General features: G+C 42.7%; 1 protein-coding gene across 1 annotated transcript in view; it reads right to left on the bottom strand.

Annotated features, from left to right (window-relative positions):
• The window catches only part of LOC104543072 (lipoxygenase homology domain-containing protein 1-like), a gene marked incomplete at its 5' end in the record, with an annotated part of 37,146 nt that overhangs the window by 12,543 nt on the left and 305 nt on the right, over window positions 1–24,298 (bottom strand). The window contains 7 exons of the mRNA XM_010187577.1: window positions 2,627–2,812; window positions 7,313–7,521; window positions 11,352–11,475; window positions 12,864–13,073; window positions 13,911–14,065; window positions 16,496–16,658; window positions 21,435–21,551. Of these exons, the coding sequence (XP_010185879.1) occupies window positions 2,627–2,812; window positions 7,313–7,521; window positions 11,352–11,475; window positions 12,864–13,073; window positions 13,911–14,065; window positions 16,496–16,658; window positions 21,435–21,551 (1,164 nt within the window). The remainder of the gene's footprint in view (window positions 1–2,626; window positions 2,813–7,312; window positions 7,522–11,351; window positions 11,476–12,863; window positions 13,074–13,910; window positions 14,066–16,495; window positions 16,659–21,434; window positions 21,552–24,298) is intronic.

Below are 24,298 nucleotides of genomic sequence, written 5' to 3'. Positions count from 1 at the left end.
GGCTGAGGAGCAGATGTGTGAGAAGAACAGAGCAGGAGATAAGGAGGCTACAGCCAACAACAGGAGCTGCAACTGGAAATAAGAAGAGTTCATGGGCTGTCTGGAGGCAGAGACAGAGTTCAGTCAGATGTTAGAAGGCCCCAGATGAGAAATTACCACTGAACTGAGAGGTACATGCAAGGTGCATGAAGAGTGGATGAACAGATTGCAAGGCTGTCATTACCCAGGGATTTCTCTGTCCTAGGTCCTTCTCTGGAGGAACCCAGCTGATTTTTTCCTGGTTGTACTATTTGAATAAATTATTTTTTTATAAGATTTGATGCCTGAAACTCTGCCAGGGAAACCTAGGTTTGGAATGATGAAGGTAACACTGGATGCCTGGACAGAGCAGACTACCTTAACAGCGTCCATCTGGGCAACGCTTAGTCTGTTGACACTAACAGTTTTAAAGTCTACACATCCAAATGCTCTGTACAGCAGAAGAAAACAGCTATCCTATTTCCCAGTGGGATGCACACTGCTGCATTGAACTGCTGCAGTGTTCCCAGATCTCCTACATTAAAGGTATGCCAATTTGTGAAAAGATGTTTTGCATCATTTTCACCTTATTAGCCTAACTTTGTTCTTTCCCTCCTGATATGTGAATAATAAGATTCAGAATAAAATATTCCAAAATCGTGCGAGTCCCAGTGGCTGTCAGTGGCACTGAGACTTTTAGGTCACTTAGATGCTTTCAGGATTGTTATCCACAGTAATAAGACCTCTGGATTTAAGAGGTGGAAGAATATCAAGAAAAAGCCCTAACAAAATATAGTGCACCGCTAGGCAAGTTTTATTGGCCTAAATTGGGATTGCCGCATAAATAAACAATGAAAAGGAATAATGTAATGCAAAAAATTAGTTTTCACATTTGTTCAATTCCGAGTAACCTGTCCATCACATATTCATCCATACGCATTTTACACCATGGCAGAGCATCTTATTTGTTATAGGTGTGAGAAGAAAAGCTCTTTTACAAATGCATTAAAGATTTTTAATGACTGTGGTGGACATTAACTAGATTCTCCGTGTATGGGAAGGCAAATGCTCAATTTAAAGCATGAAGAGGGAATATCAAGCCAAGAAAAAAATTAAATTGAAATGGGTATGTACGGCCGTGCAAGAGTCAAGCAAAAGCAAAACAAAAAAGCATTAACTTTCCCAAAGCCATTAAAGGTATTAGTCTTCTTTGTATTCTAACAAAAAATAAATTAAACTCAGTTTCTAACTACAGCTATTTACAAGAGAACTGTCCCAAATTCCCTCAACTAGGAGACTGATCAGAAAGTCAAATGTGCATTTCTGATTTCATGTCTCAAGTATCTCCCTTGATGTCCTTCAAACCTTTCAGCAAGTTTCTGGCCCAACATCATAGGAAAAATAATAGTTAGATGTGTCTATTTCTGGCATGCTTATGAAAATAAATATTCAAGATTTGGGCTTTTAAAGGAAGACTGAACATAAGTCTTCATTAACATCCACTTCAATCTACAGGCAAGCCATCAGCTCACTGTTAGGAGTTTGGAAACCTTATCCAGAATGTTAAACGACTGATGGGAAGTTTTTAAGAGACGAGGTTTTAACCTTGGTATTCAGTCTGAGGGAGTTAATTTACCCTCTTAGGTCAATTCCACCACCGAAACCTTCACTGAGCTGTTGAATCCTTCACAGATGCTAAAAACCTTGTCACACTTTTATGTGTCTGAGGAACAAAAAAGATTTCAGGAGAATATCTGTAGCTTGGGAATCAAGAGCAGCATAAAGAAAAATTAATGTCCTATGAAAGTGTAACCTCGCTGTAAATAGAAACACATCTATAGAGATTTTAAATTGCCATGCAGGTATTAAACACAGTATTATTACCCCATTCATCCAGACTGTTATTTCTATTATAAATCTTATATCCAAAATCAGCATAGCTCAGCTTTCCAATTTGTACTTGGTTGAAATACGGCATAGCACACACATTACTTCAAATTTCATATATATGGATGAAAAGACATAGCTTTTAACATAGCTTTTTTCATTGCTCATTCAACTTTAATCAGTTATTAATTTCAAAGATCAAGCTTACAAATGTCTCCCCATTTCAACAACTTCCAATTACTATTGCAACCCACCATGGCAGCAGGGTTGGACTGGATGATCTTTAATGTCCCTTCCAACCGAAGCCAATCTATGATTATTCAATTTTAACTGAGTTCAGTTTTCCTACCCCATGTTAGAAAAGATGATGTGTAGCCACACTATGCAGAAATTAAAATATCCCCAGTGCTCTAATTTGATGAGTTAGGAGTATCTCCTCGAAGGAAGCATGAAGGAGTTAGATTACACCAAGGTGTTCACCTCGCAGCTACAACACTTTGTGGGTACCAGGAGATGCAGTGGGTGCTCCCGGTGTGGTGACAAAATAAGGACATGCTTTTCAGCTGTCCTCTACCTGCTCTGTCCTCCTGCCTATGCCATGGCTGCATCCAGCCAGCACTATTAAACAGTGCTTTCAGTGGTAATGATGCTAAATTATTCCTAAAGATTTTGCTAAAGAAATAATAAAGAAACCCAGGTACATGATGAGCCTAGAGCCTACCTTGAGACCAACGTTAACACACTCAGCATCCAGGATGTTGAGGATTCGTGAGGTGAGACCATCACCTTTGTCTCTGGCCAACCAGCACTTACAGACAAAGTTGTACATGACGCCTTTGGTGGGCACGACGATGGTGAGCTCTTCCACCAGCCAGCAGCTCTCAGGGGTAGCGCCATCGTGCCCCACCTGTGAGAGTCAGAGAGAAAACAGTGGCTGGTTAAAGGGGATTTCTGCAGAGGAGAGATCCTGATCAGGTGTTTTAACCCGTGATGGTGGACGAAGAGTGTTAGTGGACAAGGAAGTGGGCAAGGAAGCTCAGGTCATCAGCTGCTGAGCATGGGGGAAGGCAGGACACTGCCAGTCCCAAAAGCAAACAAGGTAGACTGGACTGACCTATATGAAAACATGTCCGGTCCCTCACTACTACTTCTGCTTCATTGACCTCTATCTCCTAGTTTGCTGATCTCTGCAGACTCATTTCTCCATCTTTCCAACCCATTCCACTGCTATTGCAACACTTCAAAGTGCCTATCCAAAGCTTCATAGCCAAGATGAAAGACTCAGCTAGTCAAAAGCCCACATGCATTATTCAAGCCCTCATTCCCTCACAAAACCACATCTAAGTCGACTATGTGTATCAGGCAGTTTCTCTGCTTCCCATGTCCTTAAACTGCAAAGGCTCCGTGTTTGTATAGAAGCCGACAGATGGAGCTTACATCTGTAGCTGGTTGATTTTCAAGGACCACTTCCTCCAAGCCGAAGAATGGTTCACCCTGGAGAGCAGGAAGTCACACAGGGCTGGCAGGAAGCCTGCCTGGATGAACAAAGGCCTCTTGACAAAACTTAAATGGGAAAAAGGAAGAATATTAGAGGTGGCAGCAGGGAGAGGGAACTTGGAGAAATGCAGATACACTGCCCACGTGTGCAGGGATGAGGTTAGGAAAGCCAAAGCTCACCCGGAGCTGAGTCTGGCAAGGGCCAAGAAGTTCCTACAGGAACAACAGCAGCAAAAGCATGCAAACTTCTCCAAGGAACTGCATGTGTCCCTCTTAAAAATTGTGGGTGATTCATCCCAGGGCAGGCTTACGAGCATAATTATGTGTCCCAACCGATGTAAGAAACAGTCAGCCAGTCATGCCAATGAGCTCCCTGCACACAAAGACTGAATTAAAGAGCTACCTGCAGTTCATTATTTTCAGAGCAAGTGTTGTTTCTGTCGTCACTAGGAAAATGAGGTCCTTAGCTCTCGCTGGTTTTGTTTTTAAATTATTAGGGCTGCTCAGAAAATAATTTTTAATAACAGGTTTATCTAGGGTGATATATCTGTGAGGTTTTTTTTCACCCAAAAACAAGTGATCTTTTTTATAAGACTGTCTCAGCCATCACTGCTATTAGGAACATTATTACTATACTAATGCCTGTGCAGCTGCAGAAAATTAGAGTTAACCACGAGGGAAATTCAAGCCTACAATGGATGCATTAATTCTCAGATTCCTGGGGTGTGAGGTGAATGGGAATATAACGCTTGCCTTCCCGTTCCCTCTCTGCCAGCTTGGCTGTCCTTCTTCAGACCCAATGCCCCTCCGAGAGCCTGCACACAGCCCCTCGAGTCCCTTTGCAGGATGGTGCAGAAGAGGCAGTGGGGAGAGTCCAAGGCAATGGCTTTGCAGGGAAGCCAGAGTTAAAATCCTGATGAGCCCATTAAAGTTTGCTGCTCTTTTGGGTTCGTTACCTCCTAATGTGTTGTCCCAAGACATTGCTAGGTACCAGGTTTTCACAGCAACCTTTAACTCCTTTGGCGTCAGTGACTGACCAGAAGAAAACGTCCTGCACATCCACTTGGAAAACCTTCACATCAGCAGATGTCCACAGGCTCCAAGTACAACGTTGTAAATTCTGGGATAAACTCACCCAGTGCTGAGCCCTCCTTACCGCCACTCTGTTAAAGCAGAGCGCCGGGATTTGTCTTTCAATTCCAAGCAAATCTGTAGATAGACCATGCCAACGCAGTGAATGATCCAAAGCCATGGCCACACTGTCAGTGTAGCCTGGGGATGCATACCAATATCACAAGTTATTTGAGCTGAAATGTTTGGACTAAATAAGAATGACAGAATTTCAAAGGCAGCTACAACTTGGGCTGTTTATAAACCTTTGTAACTCCTTCCCACTGACCTTGAGGGACTGTTGAATACTCCTCATCACCAAGACTAAGCAGCACAATTTGCACTGGGCAGCTCACAATCCCATTGAAACCGAGCTCAACGACAGGGGAATATGGGAGAGAACTTGAGTGGTGGATAGAAGGAAAATATGCCTCAAAAAATGGGATTTCTTGCTTATATTGGAAGATGCAGAGAATGTTAGAGGGACCTGAGGGTCTTCCAGGATCAAGTCTCAAGTCAGTGGGGGACTGGACTTGCAACACTTTGCACTCCATCACACTTTACTCTGTGCTTGTGATGGAGAAAGGCTCTAAACCAGCAGTGGTTCAGAAATGCAGACCAATGCAGGACCCTTCTGATCACACCTGTATCTCTCCGCAGTCTAGGTACACAAATACTTTCATTCATTAGGAGAAGACATACTAAAACTTGCTTTAAGAACACAGTATAAAGTGCCTACACCAAATAACTAGTATTATTTATTTTGATGTCAGCATGTCTGTTTAAGTACACCAGTAGCAAATATTGTATCTGTAGGCTTACAAGACAGGTATAAAAGGGCCTCATTTCAACTTACTTCACGTTCCACTTGTTGCTACTTTCACCAGAGCATATGTGCAGCAGGAGAATAATACCAAACCAGAAGTGGCATCACGCTGCAAATCTTACGATCCTACTAAATCCTGCAGTCTGCTGCCTGGGCTATACAGAGGGTTTTTGGAAACACAATTCCGCATGCTATGCTGTTTTCACATGGTTTTCAGAACTTCTTGCCTCCTTCCAGAAGCAGCCTAATGCCAAATCTGAGAACGAACTGTTCCTCACTTCTCCCAAGTAGACAACTAGCAATTTTCTGCAATGTCCCCGAACACTGCAATTTTCTACAAGGGAAATATGGACTGATGCCATAGCAACCATGGCAGACTGGCACGTAGATGCCATTGCTGCGACGTGGATCAACAAGAGACCTTCACTGTGTGAAGAAAGGCAGAAGGCCAGGAGAAGCCAGCTCCTCCTATTTCTTTTTCTGACTCTCTGCATTTCATTTGCAATCTTTTCTCTTTTTTTTCCATTTGTAACTATTTTTAAATTATTTTCTGGCAGTGCCCAAGGCCAGGTTGGATGGGGCTTGAAGCAGCCTGGGCTGGTAGAGGTGTCCCTGTCCATGGGGGGTTGGACTGGGGAGGCTTTAAGGTCACTTCCAACTCAAACCACTCTGTGATTCTATTATTTTTTCCTTGCTTCTGCCTAATTCCAAGCGTTTTCTCCTACTTTATCTTACTCTCTACCCCTTCTTCACCCTGGTCACGGTCTCTGTTCCACCATCCCTTGCTATTTCTTTCTTCAGCCTGCTCTTTCTGTCCCTTTGACACTGAGAGGTTACACTGGATTTTCCTCCCTCTTTGCCCAAGCCCATGGCTGTTTCCTTGTCTGAAGAGAAGGATTTATGCTCTTGTTTCACTTTCAGAGTTTGACCTAGGGATGGCCTAAATAGAAAGTGCCACTAATACTCATAATAGACAGGCACTTGGAGTGCATTAAGAAAATGGTTTGATAATAAACCCAAATCTAGTGTGGAGACTTCTCAAGGACTTCTCATCCATTGCTCGAATGAAAGCTAATGGAAGTGCTTCAGTTCATCAGGTTCTACAACAGGATCTAACAACTGCAGAGAGTTTTTTGATTAGTTAAGATTTCTCTCTACATATTTTTTCCACTTGTCTCTCTTCAGACACACAAGCACATGCATCAAGTAGGTTTACTGCAACACAGGGCACAGGGTAAAAATAAAATTAAATAGGTTCTTGAAGTCCTCGGATGCTGTGGGTTTCAGCACTCGGGGAGCTGGAGCAGGCTTTCAGGAGATGGCACTGCCATATGAAACAAGAATGATGTACACAAATGTGATGAAAGATTCATGTGAAGTTTAAGCTCAATGATGGAAAGTCTATGCAAATTCTGTCTCCCTGAGCCATAGCAGAAAAAATGGCTCCTGTATGGAAATCTATTTGTGAACGTTACTTATGAACGATGATTAATTTTCTTCTCTAAGCCTGGGTCCTCCAAGCTGTGAAAACAATTTTCATGTTTAGCTAGAAAATTATACAAGATGTGTTTCTCACTGCAGGCACAGTTTATGCAACCCAACTGGAAGCAGTGTAAAAATCAACTATGAAAAAGACTGATGGAGGACTGCATCCTGGGAACCTTCAATGCATCCATCAATATCAGGGCTTGACTAAGAAAAAACAATGCCAGAGATGGGACCAAAACAAGCCATGTTTCAACTTCCTTATTATTCAAAATTATCTTCTGCCTCCCAAGGATCTTGCTTTCGCCAGACCTAGAGAATACTTATTTTCAGGTTCGGACACATGTGAAATCTCATTAGCACATCCTTGTTTGTATTTATTTTAGACCCAGGTGCCTTTCTTTCACTGCTAAGAGTAACAGGAACCTGTGCTTTCTTTGGACACATATTTCATTTGCCTCCTGTGCTTGTGCTACATTCACAAAGTACCTCCACTCTTTTGATCTCCCCAACGTCTAGGCCCCAGACAGAGAATTTCTCTACGGAGCCATCTGCAAACTCGTCTTTTCCTTCTGGGAGATCCAGCCACAACCTTTCCGTTTGCACCTTCTGGGGACCCATGATGATGATGAATACTCGGCTGTCGGTGCTGGAGTCATATTCTGTGCCCGTCGTGACAGTGATGTGGTACGGGATCACTGCAACAAACAGAGGTTTCATCATCAGAAAACCCCCCCATGCACACATTTATGTGAGACTATAGAAAAACAGGGTCTCATCCCATCAGAGGGGGCAGTTGTGTGTGGTAAATAGGTTCATGTCCCATTAAACTCATCTGGAGAAGGCATAACAGTATGCTGCATTGGGCTGCAAATGTGCATGGGAGACGACTTTCCCCGTACACACTTGGGACTGAATTCTGCAAGGGTTTATTTCCCCAAACAACCTAACTATAAATCCAGATTTCTCCCTAATAGATGGCAGAACAGCAAAGGGCTTGAATCTTTATTTACACCAAGAGACCTTCCTGAAGATGAGACTGAGCACCTATGTATTAAACAGGCTATTTGACCAAAGCAACCTCATGCTCATCATTCAATAAAGGCAAATAAATCTATACTGACTCCAAGGTAAAGCATCACTGACTGAATGTCCCAGTACAACTGCAAATGTTCTCCTTCGTGCTTCATTCAAGGGTTGCTGTGATCTATGGAGCAGCTTGGGGTTTCAGCATCCCTTTGCAAATCCAGGCAAAACTATGAATAATCCTCGTATTAAAGGTAGGTCGCTCAATAATTTTATACATTGCATGGTAATATTGATTGGGAGAAAAGCCTTCAGGCCATGGCTTGCTGCTCAGCAGGTTTTTCTGTGGTTTTCAGAAATTTCAGTTCAGCTGTTAAAAGGGAGGAAGTGCCAGACTGCTTTTCAAGTGCTTTCCAAAAGCTCATTTGGGTAAGCTGAGCGGGCGGTGCAGAATTAGACACTGAATACTCGTTTGATTTCTCAGAACATTTCTGCAGGGCTGTTCAAACCGTTCTGACAAGACTCAGAGCTCTGAAACTTGCCTCGTCACAGACTTGAAACCCAACCTGGCTTCATCATCACTTTTTAAATTTAAAAGAAGTGTTTATAAGCCTTGATAAAAAACTTGGTTGGCTTTCAAATCATCCAGGATTGACATCTAATTTTGCTTTATGATGACTAACAACATTTTTCGGGTGGAGTTATACTAGAAACTGCCATCAAGCTCAGAAAATATGTGTAATATCAGGGAAGGCATGAGTTCATGCTGGCCAAATCTGTTCTGACCTCTGGACAGAGCAGAACCCAAAGAGACTCATTCTGCCCCTATTTGAGGGTTTTATGTACTAACACAAATTGAATTGATGATTAGGCAAGATTTATTCTCCCCTTTATGGTATCATTTACATTTCAGTGTGCACATCAGCATTCTTCACAAAACAACGATGAAGCTGCTGGTATTAGCAGAAAAAAGGGTTTAGCTGTTAGCAAGACAGATCTTACAAAAAGTATGTTGAGGGGTCATGTTTAGGACAGCTCCAGACTCCTCTATTAAATAAAGTATGTTTTGAAGAGGGACAAAATTTTCTTTTATACAGTTTTTACCCTGTTCTCCTGTGATAGACTAAGTTCACAGAACTACCAGCATTTCCAACTGATGTTGCATCCCCAAGACAAAGCACTAGAAACAACTACATGAAAAAAAGAGAACTATAATTTCCCACTTTAAATAATGGATACAGAGACATAAATTATCTTGTTACTAGACAGTAAGAAACACTATTTGCTGTTCTTTCCTCTAAAAACTAAAAAAAGTGATCCTTTAACTTGTTCATGAACACTCTCCATTGTCTTCCTCTCCCTCTGGGTCTCCATAGTTCCCAATTCTTCAAGCATGGGGTAATGTAAAGCCTGAGTTACATGGCCACAGCAGGACACCACAGGTTCTCCAGCCCATCTCCGTTTGCTCTCTGTTTCCTTCAGTCCCTCTGCAGAATTTGGGCTATTTGAGGACATGTGTCACTCTCAAAGGGAGTTGGGTTTCAGTTGGGCTGTAGACCACACCATCTCCAGCACTGCCTGCCAGCCTGAAGCAGGGGTCCCAGTTTGGACCCAAGTGGTTTCCAGTCAACAGGACCTTTTCCTGTGCTCCATCCTCACATCACCTCCTGCCCCTCAAAGGCGTTCACCGTCTTGGGCATGAGAGAGTCGGAACTGGGCTGCTCAAACTCCCTTTCCCAGGCAACTCCCAATACCACTTCCCCTAATCAACTAATTAACAGCTGGCTTTTTATCCAGCTCAGGAGGTGACTGTCTGGCTCCCACAGTCCATCTTATCTGATGTTCCTTCAAGATGCAGTTTCCTTAATGAGGCCATGTCACTGCAACGGAGATAGCGGTGGTGACAAGCTCCAGGCCTTGGAAAAGAAAGACCACACTGGCACAATGGGGATGATGGGAACTATCCTAACGCTGCTGGAGATGGGTTCTCGTGGGACATGCTGATGTTTTACCCATTATTTGTGAAACTACACGGAATGCCAAGATGGCAGATGTTATCCATTATCTCACCACAGAAGTAATATCAGGAGGAACATGGGAATCACTTGTTTTTCGTTTGAGCACAGTATGGGATTACAAAAGAAGGGTTGCCCTGAGACATATGGGTTGCAGCCCAGGTTAAGCAATGTGCAGTGTTAGGTCTGCTTCACAACTCAAAGGCTCGGGACATGCAACCCAGGTATCACATTGCAACAAGCTACTGGCTGACATGCAGAAACCATTTGTGTGAGCTCTCCTGGACCAAGTCAGTGAAAGCTATCTTAAATTCCTAAGCTGAATCACATCATTTTACGCTTGGCTTACCATGGAAGTTTAAGATAAGTTTAATTATATCTCACTCACTGTGGACTAAGAGCTCATATGCAGACAGTTACTGTGACTCAGCTGCTGCCCAGTTACTTGATACGAGACAATATCTAAACCTTGTGTCTAAAATCTTAATCTAAAGATAAAAGACCCAATACAGGGTGACAATGAAATGTAGGTGCAACATAGATGATAAGGCAATGTTCTAGAACACAGAGGTGGTTAATCAAAAGGTGCACAAATACAGATAAAAAGGCCTCTGTGGTAATTAAGTTACAAAGAAATATCAATAGACAAGAGATACTTTAAGGAATCACATGGAAAAGAGTTTCTGGTAGCCCAAGTGAGGCTTTTTCGGTGCCAATATGTCTGACTTTCCTACTGTCCCTCTCACTGCAAAGTGCTTTGCATCCTTTGAGGGATGCTTCAGACGAAATTATACAAAACTTGCATAAATTCTTCCCTTAGCTCCGTCAGATCCCACTGTTCAGAGGTAGTGTCACTTCTCCCCACCTCTGCCGTGTTGTCTGCAATGAAGTTGGTGGTGGAGGACGAGGAAGAGAAATTATGATTCTTCAGGCCAGTGGATTTCTTTCTGTGAAGGCCATATGGATGTTGTTGACTAGTCCGTTTTCCACATTTGGTGGTGTGAATGGACTCATCTAATTTTAGGCATCTAAGGGCCACGATTTGTTATTGCAGGTGCCCGTAGAGGTCTCCTGTGCCTTTTACCTCATAGCGACACAAAATAGTATACTTGAACATACTTGAATAGTCACCTTCCCAACAATATTGTCACACCGTCCAAAGCACCACGCTATTTGGAGAACTTAAATCTGCTGGTAATGGAGAGGTTAATTATGGCAAGCGACAGCATCCCAGATTTCCACAGGAAAGAAAGAAGAGGGTTGGAAACACTGAAGTTGCTGTGAACTTCGTGTGTTATTGGACTGTTAAGGTCAGAGAGCTATAGAAAAAAGAACAAACAGAAACACAAGCGCTGATCCAGCTTTTCTCAAAGTGGTCACAACCTGGTGTTGTGATCTCCTTGCTCTACCCAGGACAAACGCAACCTCTGAAGCACTGAAAGACAGGAACACATGTGTGCATGCAATCAAACACTGTGCTCACTCACGTGTTCCTTCTTCTGCTGCCTTGACCAAGCTGGATTTTTTCTTCTCGTCCGGGTTTGCATTGCTATCCTGACTCGACAGGCTGAGGGATGACCCATCCAGGCTGTTTCGCTCGCCGTCGTAGCTCTAGTTGGAAAGCATGTACGGGAGGGTAATGAGGTTGAGTGCTCAAGTGTTGTTAGATGTTCCCATGTGCCTCCAAGAACAACATGAGAGGAAATCCCTGTAGTTCCCAAGGTGGCTTTTTGCTCAGTGTAGCTCAAATAAATGTGACTTGTAATTTACCGCAGGTCATTCATTTACCTCACTGGTAACCTTGACAGGCCGTTTTGGAAGGGTGTTATTATACAAGAAAATATAATAGACTTAATGGACTTTAATGGTGTGTTGTGACTTTGCTGCCTGTGTGAGCAATGGCCCCAGAAAATTCAGATGGATGGAATAATACCAGTTTTGCTTCTCAGGGTACAGAATGTGGTCTAATTTACCTGATAGAGGTCAAAGAGCCTAAAAAGGAAAGTACTGCAAAGCTGAATGATATGAAACATCTACTGCGTTTGAGATGCATTCAGTGTCATTGTCCATTAAACATGAAGCTCTTACCACACAGTCATGTAATATAAAAAAAACCCAACAAAATGTATTAGCTCTCCCTCATTATGGATTAATATGAGTTGTGGGGTAAGGGTGACCACAAGAATTCATAGCATAGTCTGTTGCTATCTTATAAGGGGGGATATGGCAGTACTCCTCCGTGGTGTAACTCTTCTCACATCCATTCTACTATATTCAGGATGAGTCTGGCTCAGTTTCATTGACGATAATTTTAGTGGTGACTGTCAATTAAAATGTCACTGTATTTTGCAAAATGGATTCCTTAAATACAATGGACTTATAATCAGCTGCTTTATTATGTCTCACTGTATAGAAGCAGGAAAGGTCTATTAATCTTGTTTGCTAATTTTAATTAGTGCACGTACCTAGAATTCCAATTAGCTATATTAGCCTGATAAAGCAACAGAGAATGGGCAAGTACAAAGGGCATTTCACTAAAAAACATTCAGTGCTTTGAGTGGTAGCAAAGAAACTAGGCTTTTTATGTTTAGCATTGGTGGAAGAGGGAGCTGAAAAGATAAACCCATGCAGTCCAGTGAGGACAAAGTCAAACCACCCAATATTCGTCTTGAGGACTTTGAATAATGGGACTCATAAGTACTTTGTGAGCACAGCAAGGAGAGCTGCAGGGAAATATACTCTGCTGTATTGATTTTCAGCTTAAGAGTTTCACTTAGACACTTTGATTTTTCTGTTGAAATTGCAAATTACAAAGCTAATAATACTGGGCTGGGAGTGGCCGTGCCTTCAGAACTTGTTTGAGAAATCACAAATTCATTTTGGACAAGTCAAAAAGCCTCAGTCCCTAATGATCTGTCTGGACTTCAACCAGATATTCAGTAATTTTATTTTCATTAGCAGCAGTGGGTTGGGCTCGTGGCTTTGAGCCGCAACCGTACCTGCTCATAAAGCGTACGCTCTATCTTTTTGTCCTCTTTCTTTTTCGAGAGCCAGCGCTCGCACAGGAAAACGAACGACTCCTCTGTGGTCTCGTCCAGGATCTCCACCTTGTCCAGGAACCAGTCAGGGCTGAACATGCTGTTGTCGTGGCGGATCTTGATCTTGTACAAAATGCCGAGGTCCACAGCCTGGATGGTAAACGTGTCCTCCTGCAGGTGTTCAACAGCGGTTGCTTCTGTTAGTGACCTCTCCACAAATTATCTACTGGGCAAAAGCAAACGGGGACTACAGAGCACAAAATGTGTTTAAATTCCATCTCACGCGACGGTGTTTGATTAAAAGCTTTGCTGCAGCCTGCAAAAGCACTTCTGTGCGCTAAAACTGTTCTGCGGGGATGTGTTTTGAAGCCTGCTTCTGCTATGAGGGGAAATGGATGAAATGCGGCTTTTGCAACTAATTGCAATGTTGCTTTTGTGGAATTTCACGTCCTGATTTTAAATCTAAGTGAGACTGCTCTTTCTAATACAGTTAGGTTCGTGTGGACAACCCAGACAAGACAATCTTTGCCACAATTTTGTGTGAGTGCCTCCATTGGAGGCTGTGAATATGACTCACGGGCTGACCGCAGAGCACCACTTTTGGAGTTATTTTGACAAACACAGCCGCACTTAGTTCCCATCAATTTCTCATGCTCTGAGGTGAATTACAATGTATACTATATACGTGCAAATCAGCTGGGGATAAGAAACCTCAGGTTTTGGGCTCTCAAATCTGCAGCTAACAATTGGAGTCAGTTTGTACGGAGCAAGCTCATAATTTGTCTATCAGTGACTGCACAGAAACAACCACCCATTTTCTGCAGTGCTTGTCAGTGGTAATACCCACCTGAAAATCCATACAAAGCATTTTAAGAGGTAATGAACACGGTAAATGGAATCAATCAACTCACCCCTCATAGGAAAACTCATCCTATAAAGACAGTCATGGACTTGTTAGGTTAAAGACTGTGCGAAATGGAAAGTGTTATCAACCCGCCGCATTGGTACCTGTCCCCTTTCAAACTTGTTGAAGTTTGTTTCAGATTTGCTGAGTTTTCTCTCTCCCATGTCCCCCAGATCTCCGTAGATATTTAGGAAAACATTAGCATCTGTCCCAGCGCCATAGATATCTCCAGTGAACACGCTGATCTTGTATGTGTGAACTGCAGAAGGAAAAGGAGATGTGATTTCTGGCCAGGTGAGTTATCGAGGTCTATCTCAGATACCAAACGTAAGAAAATGGTCCCCAACCTTTCTGCTCATCACTCAGTTCTTGGAGGTTTAAAGGCCCGTATGCTTTATCCTTGCAGGCTTTTGACAACTATCCAAACCTTGGGGAATCTCTGGGCTGAAATTTGCTGATTTTCCTTTTCTCCACTTAATCGCTGTGTATCGCTTTGATCGCATAGTTCACAGTTAAAAATGCAGAGGATCATTATGGTTATTATGGGATGCCGATAGAGGTGTGGGAACCCTGCACCTTTTCACACTGAGGCTCAGGGGAATCACATCTGAGAACAAATGGTTCAGTGCCGTGAATCCTTAATACTCCATCTTCCATAAACAAACCCCAGGGATTCAGATGTGCAATTACTACCAGAGTTAATGGCATGTATCTCTATAAATTCCTCAAACAGAAAGAGAACAGGTTTCTGGGTATTTTTGCTGAGACAGTATTTAATTAAGGAAGTGCTGGAGCTGTACTGTTTAAGTAGCCTTTCTCTTTAGTTTACTCGATGATGATCCAATAAAACCTCATCAAATTTTTAGTAATGTGCTTTACCAAACCTGTTAAATACTCCAATTTTTATTTCGCTACTCTTTTTCCAATTACACAGAGAAAACAAACAGTCACCGAAAGCATCCTCTCCAAGAAAACAATTAGGAACTGTACAAGTCTCTGATTACCCTGGTGGCATACGAGCCCTGGAGAATTCCTCCTTGCAAATCCCACGGCAATGCAAATGAGGGAGAGGCACAAAGTCTTAGTTAGTATTCTTCTTTGTACCTTAACAGCATCAAAGAATATATTTGTATTGCCATTTTCTTTTGTATCTAGCTTTCCCAGTAAAACTGGGCCTATTCTGCTTCATAGTCTGTGAAAGATTTGCCCTGATTTCTCTAAGAAATGGATCATGATAATTCAACAGGCTAGGTGCAATGCTAGGTTTTCTGGTTTGAGTCTTCATATTATGTCCTAGAGAGTTGCAGCTTCATATCTGAGAGACAACTGCTCCATTAGTAATAAAGGAAGCAATGCATATGGTCTAATTAGTAAATTCACCCCTCTTTGGTGTTTGCTTGCCAGTTCTGGAGACCTTCAGGACTGAAATGCAGCCTACTATATAGAGTATGATCTCCAGAATAGCACAAGCTGATTTTCCATTGATGTCATCTATGAGGACTGATACAGGTGCAGAAGATATAACTCCCATCCCATTATACTTTAGATCAAAACTAGATGTGACCAAACTTATCCCTTTCTCACAAACAAAAGAAACCTTCTGTTATTCAAAAAATCCTATTCCAGAGTTTGCAAAGCTTGTTTTAAGACTTTGTCTTTAGAAGGAAAAAATTAGTCACCTATGTTAGTGGACACACAGTAACAAGCTCAAGGTAAAGCAACAGAAGTTGGTAAATTTAAGAAAATATCATGCCGACCTCTCACAGTTATGTCGCTTACTGATATTAAAACTGTCTTTACCTCTTTGGCAAAAATAAACCTTTGGTGAGCTCCCATGCAGTTCCTAATGGAAAGATAAAGCACACCTCTCTCTTCAAAGGACACAGTGTCCAGCCTTCCTTACAGCTGTCACAAGATGCCTCTTCCCTTGGCAATGGAAAACCCTTACAAACCAATAGGGAAGATGGCAGACAAATTCAGTTTGCTCTGCTCAGGGTGTAGGTTCACAACTTCTGTCAAGGGCAGAAGGAACTTGGGGTAGAAAAAAGGAGGTCCTAGAGGAAAAAGAGTTAGGAAAAGCCGGGCAAAAGTAGAAGGAACAAGTTTAAATGAAACTTCAGCTCTTATTCAGCCGTTTCAGCTCCCAACAGGACCAAACACTGCACGTAAGCACTTCGTTAGATGGGCTCAGAGCTGGATGAGAATTTATTCTACTCCCCAGGGGCACTTTGATGAGGTGAGGGTGGCTGCCCAGAGCCAAATTTTTAGAGGATGTCACTATATACCGGAGGAGCAGCAGGAAAAACAACTTTGGGAGCAAAGAGGAACATGAATCAGACTGGTAGGGTAGGAAAGGAAGAGGCAGAGTGCACAGGACAGGTAAAGTTGGGCAAACAATTAAAGATGTGTACAGAGCCTGGAAGAGAAGGACAAGACAGAGAAAATTCGTTAGGCATCAGAGGAGATGTGCAAACTATGTCTGTGTGAAACCTGTCAAGGTTTATAAATGCCCTGTAGGAAATTATTGGTATTATTGTACAGAACTGCTTCAGGCATAAGAGTCAGGGAGCAGAAAGGGAAATAAATGTGAAGTTGTGACAGCATTGCATTTGCTTGAGCCGCAAATCCAAGTGTTTTGTTCCAAAAAATCAGACGAATAGGTCTTTTCCTACTCCTAGGATTATGTTACCTTCTAATGGGTCTTCAACTTCTTCTTCTATCTGTTTGAGTGTCCCATCCTTCATCAGTTTCTCAGTAAAAATATCAGATGGTACCAGTTCTCTGACAATCTCGCCGTCGTCTTCAGACTTGGCAAGCCATCTCTCACATGGAAACGTGACGGTTTCCGAGCCCTGAAGTGAACATGACAGAGATAAACTCTTCAAAACAAAGTGAACACATGTTAGCATCTCCCTTTTGAAAATACTCTGACTTGCAGACAGGGATTTTCAACTCACGTATGTATGCATGTGTAACATAGATGCAGACCTAAAATAGTATATAGAAATACGATTACTTCAGAAAAAGGACATCTGAGGGCTCTGAGAAACAGCACTGAACATGTAGCAGAGGACATTGTTCCCAAAGGCAGCAAGGGACTGTATGATCCAGTCAATCTCTGCCCTTCCCAGTTTTTGATCTTGCAAATTCCTAATCAGGACTGCACCATTCCCGCTGAAGTCGTGTTTTACTGCGTCTCTGCAATCCCTCTTCGATTCTTATTCAGGCAGCATTCTCTTTGAAGTCAGTAGGGGTTTTCTTCTGAGTCAATACTTCAAGATTTTGCCCTATAAGTCTGTGACTTAAGCTGGTTTCCAGGCAATTCCCATATGTGCATTAGGAGGAGAAAAAATAGCGATTTAATTTTTGATCTTTTGTTTTGACTTCACTTTGGTGGAAACAAATATGATTTCTATCATCAAACAAAAACAATGGAACATGTGTTTTCCACTCAGAAAACAAAATCAGTCCCAGACTACTTATTAAGAACAGAGTCCTGAAAAGCCTCCAAGAGGGTAAGATGCGGGCGTCTCTCTGTGTGCTGGGTACCCCAGGCTTTGTCTCCATAAAGAAAGGGCCATGAGCTACATCTTGCAAAGCCCACAAGTCTGAACAGAAAAAAAAAAACAACCAAAAACCAAAACAAAAAAAAACAAACTAATTTTAATCTCACAGTAACTAAATAAAGGAGGAAAATATTTGCTCTTTCCTAAATGACAACGTCGGCATTTCTCTCCTAAACAGCACAGGGGCTTTCTGCTGTTTGCAGCGTGCCACCACTTTCATGTATATTATATGTTTATGAATACTGTCCACCTTAGTTACTCTCATGTAATTATTTATCAGACCCAAGATCAGAGGTGCACTTCAGTCACTGCTAACTCAGTATGAACAGGTCATGGCAGCACATGGATCCCAGACAAGTTGAGCTGCAGGAGCTGAACCCGTCCAAGGGTCTTGTGTGATCCAGTGCCTTGAGTCTGCAGCAGAGCCATCCTTTGAACCCACACAGCCCAGACCTGCTGCTGTCAATAAAACATCATTTCTCCACCCTGCTGCCCTCGCTGCAGTGCTGCTGTTTAACCCCAGGCTTGCGATGTTCAACTCCCTAACGCGGTTTGGAGCATGACTTGTACAAAACTGTGTCAAACAAAACTGGCAGCACTTATGACGATTTCAAACATATCACTTTCAAGTGTTATTTGTGCAAAATACAGCTCCTAATGACTGGTCATGCCACTACTTCTGCCTCCTCCTCTCTGCCTGACCACATAACCTGCAGTATCCCACCGTACACCGAGCCGATGAGCAGTGCTTATCTCCCCATCTACAGTCTGGGAAGAGAGGGCTTTCCAGAACGATGCTTCAGTGCTGAAACTCTCGCCTCCCGGCAGAGACCCCACTTCAGTCACATCTCTCACTGAAGCTTTTAACTGCACTTAAACGTTGATGATGTTGGCTGTACGTGCCATCGATGCGAATACTGTTTATTTGGTAATGGGATATCTAGGGACTCAAGTGCCTAGTGGGGCATAATGTGCAGTTACTGCAAGAGTTAATTGTATGTATCATTATAGTTAATCACCATGTCATTGCCACAGTTTTTATTGGAGTTTCCTTGTTAGTGATTGCATTAATATTTAAGTGACTGAAAGTGCACTGTTTTGTGTTACCCGCAGTAAAATCCTCTTGCAGCTCCGAACAGAATTTGTTTCATTAGAGTCTGAGTCTATGAGCTAGAGACAGGGTATGGTAGTGTGCTAAAAGTCAGTGCTTTGCCCTTCTCCAAGTTGTAACAAATGAAATATAATTATCAGATATAATTGGCATGCCAAGACCGAGCTTTATTGGCATGCAACAATCCTAGTTTCCTACCCAAGTGCTTTCAATTTAATCTGAAAAGTTACTGACCTCATTTTTCTTTTGCAGCATTACAGATACATCTAGACACATCTTAGCAGTCTAATCAGGTAGCACAGCTTTTAGAAGCGTTGGCAGCATATTGCTATCCTGTGGCAGGTCATAATATCCTGCGGCTGATCAGCGGCATCATGCAGTGCTCTGCTTTCTTCTTTTTTTCCCATGCCATAATCAAAAGATCAGCAGAATGGCAAATCTCTCCATTTTTTTAAGCTGTTCCTGGTTTTTCCTCCCTTCCTCCACCTTCCCAGGTTTCTCACCGCCTGCCCTTGAAAGCTGCTGTAATGACTGCAGAGCAGCACAGCCCTGAGCCCCTTTCTGGGTTGATGGAAGGGCACCCAATATGGAGCTCTTGAGATCTTCCCAAAGTGCTCAGTCAACAGAATCGCACAGAATCACAGAATCACAGAACGTTAGGGATTGGAAGGGACCTCAAAAGATCATCCAGTCCAATCCCCCTGCTGGAGCAGGAACACCTAGATGAGGTTGCACAGGAAGGCGTCCAGGCGGGTTTTGAATGTCTCTAGAGAAGGAGACTCCACAACCTCTCTGGGCCGCCTGTTCCAGTGCTCTGAGGGCTAACATAATAGCAGTATACATAATAACATAATAACAGTAGGTGTAGAAAAAGGCAGCCCAGGAATCCCTTTTCCCTCGGTCTCCCCCTCTGCATTTTCCCTAGCTTATGACCAGTAACAGTTATCTCCAAAACCAGTCACCTTGCTCATTAATCTAATGAAGTTGTACAAGGCAAGGGTTAGTCAATACACAGAAAGGGTCCGATAACAACAGACTGTCAAAAAAGGTGATCATGAGAAACAACGAAAGGGTATGGTCTTGTGAAGAAGCTTGTACAGGAGGATACAGGTTTGAGCATGATGAGAAAGGTTCAAGGCACACCTTTGAGTTGATTGAAGCAAAGAGAGTAAAACATATCCCGAAAATTTCTAAGGAGAAAGCAAGATGAGAAGTAGGTTCACCATGACTGAATAAGTCATATTTACACAAACACTTGATAGAAGTCAATGCAGGAGAGGGCATTGAGTTGGAAATGGAAGGCTATATCCTATCTGAATAAGAGAAGAAAGGACAACACAGAGAAAGTCCAGGTGTTCCCAAACACAGAGTCACAGAATATCAAGGAGTCGGAAGGGACCTGAAAATCTCCCCCAGTGCAACCCCTGCCAGAGCAACCCCTGCCAGAGCAGGATCACCAGAGCACTCACACAGGAACATGGCCAGGGCTATGAGTGTCTCCAGACAAGGAGACTCCACAACCTCTCTGGGCAGCCTGGGCCATGCTCCAGAACCCTCACACTCACAAACTTTGGCCTCAGCTTCAGCTTGAACCTCCTGTGCTCCAGCTTGGGACCATTGCCCCTTGTCCTGGCATTGGCCATCCCAGAGCAGAGCCTGGCTCCTTCCTCCTGACACTCGTCCTTTCCAAATGGAGACCCAGGAATGAGGGCACCCCTCATGCTCCTCTGCTCCAAGCTCAAGAGCCCCAGCTCCCTCAGCCGCTCCTCAGCAGGAGATGCTCCACTCCACTCCCTCCAGCATCTTTGTGGCCCTGCTGGACTCTTTCAAGCAGTTCCTGTCCTTCATGGGTTGAGGGCCCAGAACTGGGCCCAAGATTGCAGATGGGGTCTGAGCAGGGCAGAGCAGAGGGGGAGGAGAACATCTCTGCTATACAACCACCCCTTCTAATAAAGCCCAGGATGGCACTGGCCTTCTTGGCTGCAAGGGCACATTGCTGGTTCATGGACATCCTGCTGTCCACAGTTACTGCTCCAGTTCTGAGCTGGTCCTGAAGAGGTGATTTTCTTCTGAACTCCCTGCAGTCACACTCATTCCTAGCATCTGAAAGCAGGGCCAAGGAAGTTTTTCTTATGTGGACAAGATCAAGATGACCAACGTGGCTGCAGTACCTTAATCCTGTTGACATGGGCAACCAAAAGTCCTATGATCCAACTTGATGTTTTTTATACAAGTGATTCAGGGACTTGCATTGACGAGCATTTTGCTTGTGGTAATTATACTGGCTCCCTGCACTTATTCTTGCAAAATTAAGGGACTGACGAAATTATTTCTTGTCCACGGTGTAGCAACAATACTTTTTATTTCAGGCTGGTACACCCACTCCCAGCTTCCTTCCCTGAGATTGTTCAGAACAAAACTACACATGAAAATATGAGGTTCTGGCCTCTCACATCACCCAAACCCACCATTACCTAAGTTTGCCTTGGGGACTCCGGGATGTCCAGTGGCAGTGGACACAGGGACATCCCTCCTCTCACTCCAGAAGAAACCAATGATAACATTGCCTCCAAACCCTGCAGGCTCCTTCATACAAAAGATAAAGAGTAGCAAAGACCTTCAAAAGGTTGAGAAGCAACATCACTGCTTTGGTGCCACCCACTAATTTCTGCCAGTAGGAAATTATTCTAGTCAGGAGGCACAATGAGAACAGTGTTTTTTAAAAAGCAGTGGTTGCAGAGCCTTATAATCAACATTTGAAGAATAAAACATGGCAATACATGTTTCTTGTCCCCAGATCCCCAAGCTCTAGCGAGTTCATTAGCGTGCATTGTTCTTTAGGGAGTAATTTTTCACCATTAATCATGCTTTGTATACGGAAGACGCACTTTGGGAAATGGAAGCGTCTGCTAGTGGAAACATATGCCAGAGTGCTGGGATTCACAGCCTACCTTCCCGTTTGGCAACAGCCTCCGAATCGCCACACGGTCCAAATGCCACCCGGCGTTCACTCCTCCACCATTGTGTCCTATGCGGATCTTCTCAATGATGTCACCAACATCCTCCAGCTACAGCAAAAAAATATTATGGCATGAAGAGTAGGTTAATTTTGAATTTTATCTTACTTCCTGTCTCCAGTCTGTATGAATTCCCAGAGGAGCGAATATTGGTGTTGGTATTAATTATGTCCTAACTTGCATTTTAACTAAAGGATTTCCCAGAACTTCCATTCCAAAAAGGGAGAGGATCTTTCTCTACACAACTTATCCACTGCATGAGTTGGATTTGACTGCACAGAAGCTATATATTCTGCATCTCAGACTTCTCTGTATGAGTGGGAATGAAGGCAATTTTTTAGAAATTGCAGTGTTGCTGGATATTAAATTGTTCTTTTCATATCCCTGTCCTTTTTAAACACTCTTATAACACTGGAAGAATAGCTGTGATGTCAAAGTACATTTATTAACAGCCTAGCATTTTATATCATCACTCTCCTCTACTGCCACAGAATCCCAATGCCATTCTGCGCAAGATGACAGGATCACTATCTTATGAAGTGGCTGCTGTTTTCCCATGCCTCACATCTTTACTTGAATGGTTTGTTGCTAGTTAATTACTTTTAAGCCACTTCACTTCCAAAGGCTTGAACAGGAAAAATTATATTTACTTCTAAGTGATAGCTTCTGGTTTTTCAGTGCAAGCAGTAGTAAGGTGGGTGTCGGTCTCCTCTCCCAAGTAACAAGTGATAGGACAGGAGGAAATGGCCTTAAGTTGTGTCAGGGGAGGTTTAGATGGGCTATGAGGAAAATTTTCTTCACCCAAAGGGTTGTCAAGCCCTGGAAGGTGCTGCCCAAGGAAGTGATGGATTTATCATCTTTGGAGGGATTTAAAAGATGGGTAGACATTGTGCTTAAGGACAAGATTTAGTGGTGGACTTGGCAGGGCTAGGTTAACAGTTGGACTCAATGATCCTGAGGGATCAACCTAAGCAATTCTATGAGTATATGATTCTTTAAGTTTTTGTATAGTTGACCTTTAAAAACCAAGGTTGGCTGCAAAGCTCCTTTGCATGTAGGAGAAGCACACTGAGCTGTCTTCTGTACATAAGGACTTGGATTTTTTTTTCTTAGAAACATGAGAAAACTGAAAGTCTCAATTTGAACTACAGGAGACTACTCCCTTCTATTCCTAACTGACAGAATTGCCCCATATTGCCATTGGTAATTTCAGGACACTCCTCAACCCAATAAGGCTGGCTTCAAGGAGTTCATACTCCAAACAAACAGGGTTTGACCTCAGCAACTCTGCACTGACTTCAGACGTCAGAAGCACCAATTGCAAAGTAATTAAATGACTCAAACTCGTGTATGCACTCAAGTATACACTAAAGGAAAATTATTTTCTTCCTCCTTTGTCTTGTCCAAATACTCATCTTTCATTGAGGCTTTTAGTCAATATATAGCAATAAAGTGAGTCTTGGCCAGTAAAGATTCATGTTAAAGAAGAAGTGGCTGTTACTCTGCTGTATGCATCTTCAGCAAATCATCACTTGAGAGCATAGCTGAGACTAGTCTCTAATCTTTTTTGCCTCTATTGCAAAACACAAAATGGTAGGGGCAGTCAAAAACACCAAGACAAATGAGTAATCCTCAGTTTCTGTTTTCTGAGATCCCTAAATTGTTTTTAAGGTCTGTTGAACTCCAAATTGCATCTCTACACAGGTAGGTGAATGAAGAATATATTTTTCTTCATCCCCATCTCCTGCAGCAAGAGGAACTGGTGAAAAGAGAATGGAGTTTGGGGACAGTTTAATATGATGTTATAAATCTGGAGAACAAACTGCATTTTCACTCTCTTCATCTAAGAAAAGTACTAATGTTTCAGACTGTACCAAACCTAAAATAAATCTTATGGAATAAAGAATTAACAATAGCACTCATTTGAAGACTCATACCTACAGATTAATGCAACCTCTATTACGAAGAACTGTCTGGAAACTCGACCAAAATGTGTCTTACAATTTATTTTTACGAAATCACACTTAGGACTTATTTTATGATTCATGTCATGTAAAAACAATGTGGGCTTGAAGCACTTCAACTTGTTAAAAAGTTTGGTTTAAGATTTACCTTCAATTATTTTACAAAAACAAAGCAGACTCAAAGCACAGAGTGGCTGTAAGGTCCTCCACAAAGTCAGTGTTGGTGGTGCCTCCAAGGAGGGAAGGCGAGGACACGATGCTTTGGTTGCCATAGAGTTAAAATAAATGAAGAGATCACCCACCCCAAATGAAGTGCTATGTAAAGAGTGAGCATCATCGACCAGATCATTCAATATAATCTGTTGAAATAGGAACACGAAAGGATACAAAGCGACCTTAAAACACAAGGCAACTAATTTCAGTGGTACTGCAAGCATTTGGTTCCTGTGACCCTTCAAAGTATCACAAATTGCAAGAGAAAGCAAATAAGAGTGATGAGGAGAGGTACACATGTTAGATCCGGCATGCATGGAGAAGCTTTCTTTACCAAGTATGGTCTAGGAAATGGAAGATATAAAGGCCTTCTGAAGTGACTCCCAACTTTACCTGGAAAAGCAAGCCTCCAAGTCCATGTATTGGTACCTTTGAGGTTCATGATAAAATTGCCCCAGCCCTTACAAGGCTTAACATGGCATTAGGCCACAGGGACACTGAACGTTGGTAAGTCTTGAGTTGCTACTAACTGCAGGTCAATGAGAAAAGATTTTTTCAAATGCACAGTAAGCCTGTTGATTTGAATCTACATGCTTCAAGTAAAAGAGCTGAATATCTTTC

Source organism: Mesitornis unicolor, unplaced genomic scaffold (genome assembly GCF_000695765.1).
Source record: "Mesitornis unicolor isolate BGI_N332 unplaced genomic scaffold, ASM69576v1 scaffold43826, whole genome shotgun sequence".
NCBI lineage: Eukaryota > Metazoa > Chordata > Aves > Mesitornithiformes > Mesitornithidae > Mesitornis > Mesitornis unicolor.
The sequence above is the reverse complement of the archived record's forward strand: the minus strand, read 5'-3'. Positions and strand labels throughout refer to the sequence as shown.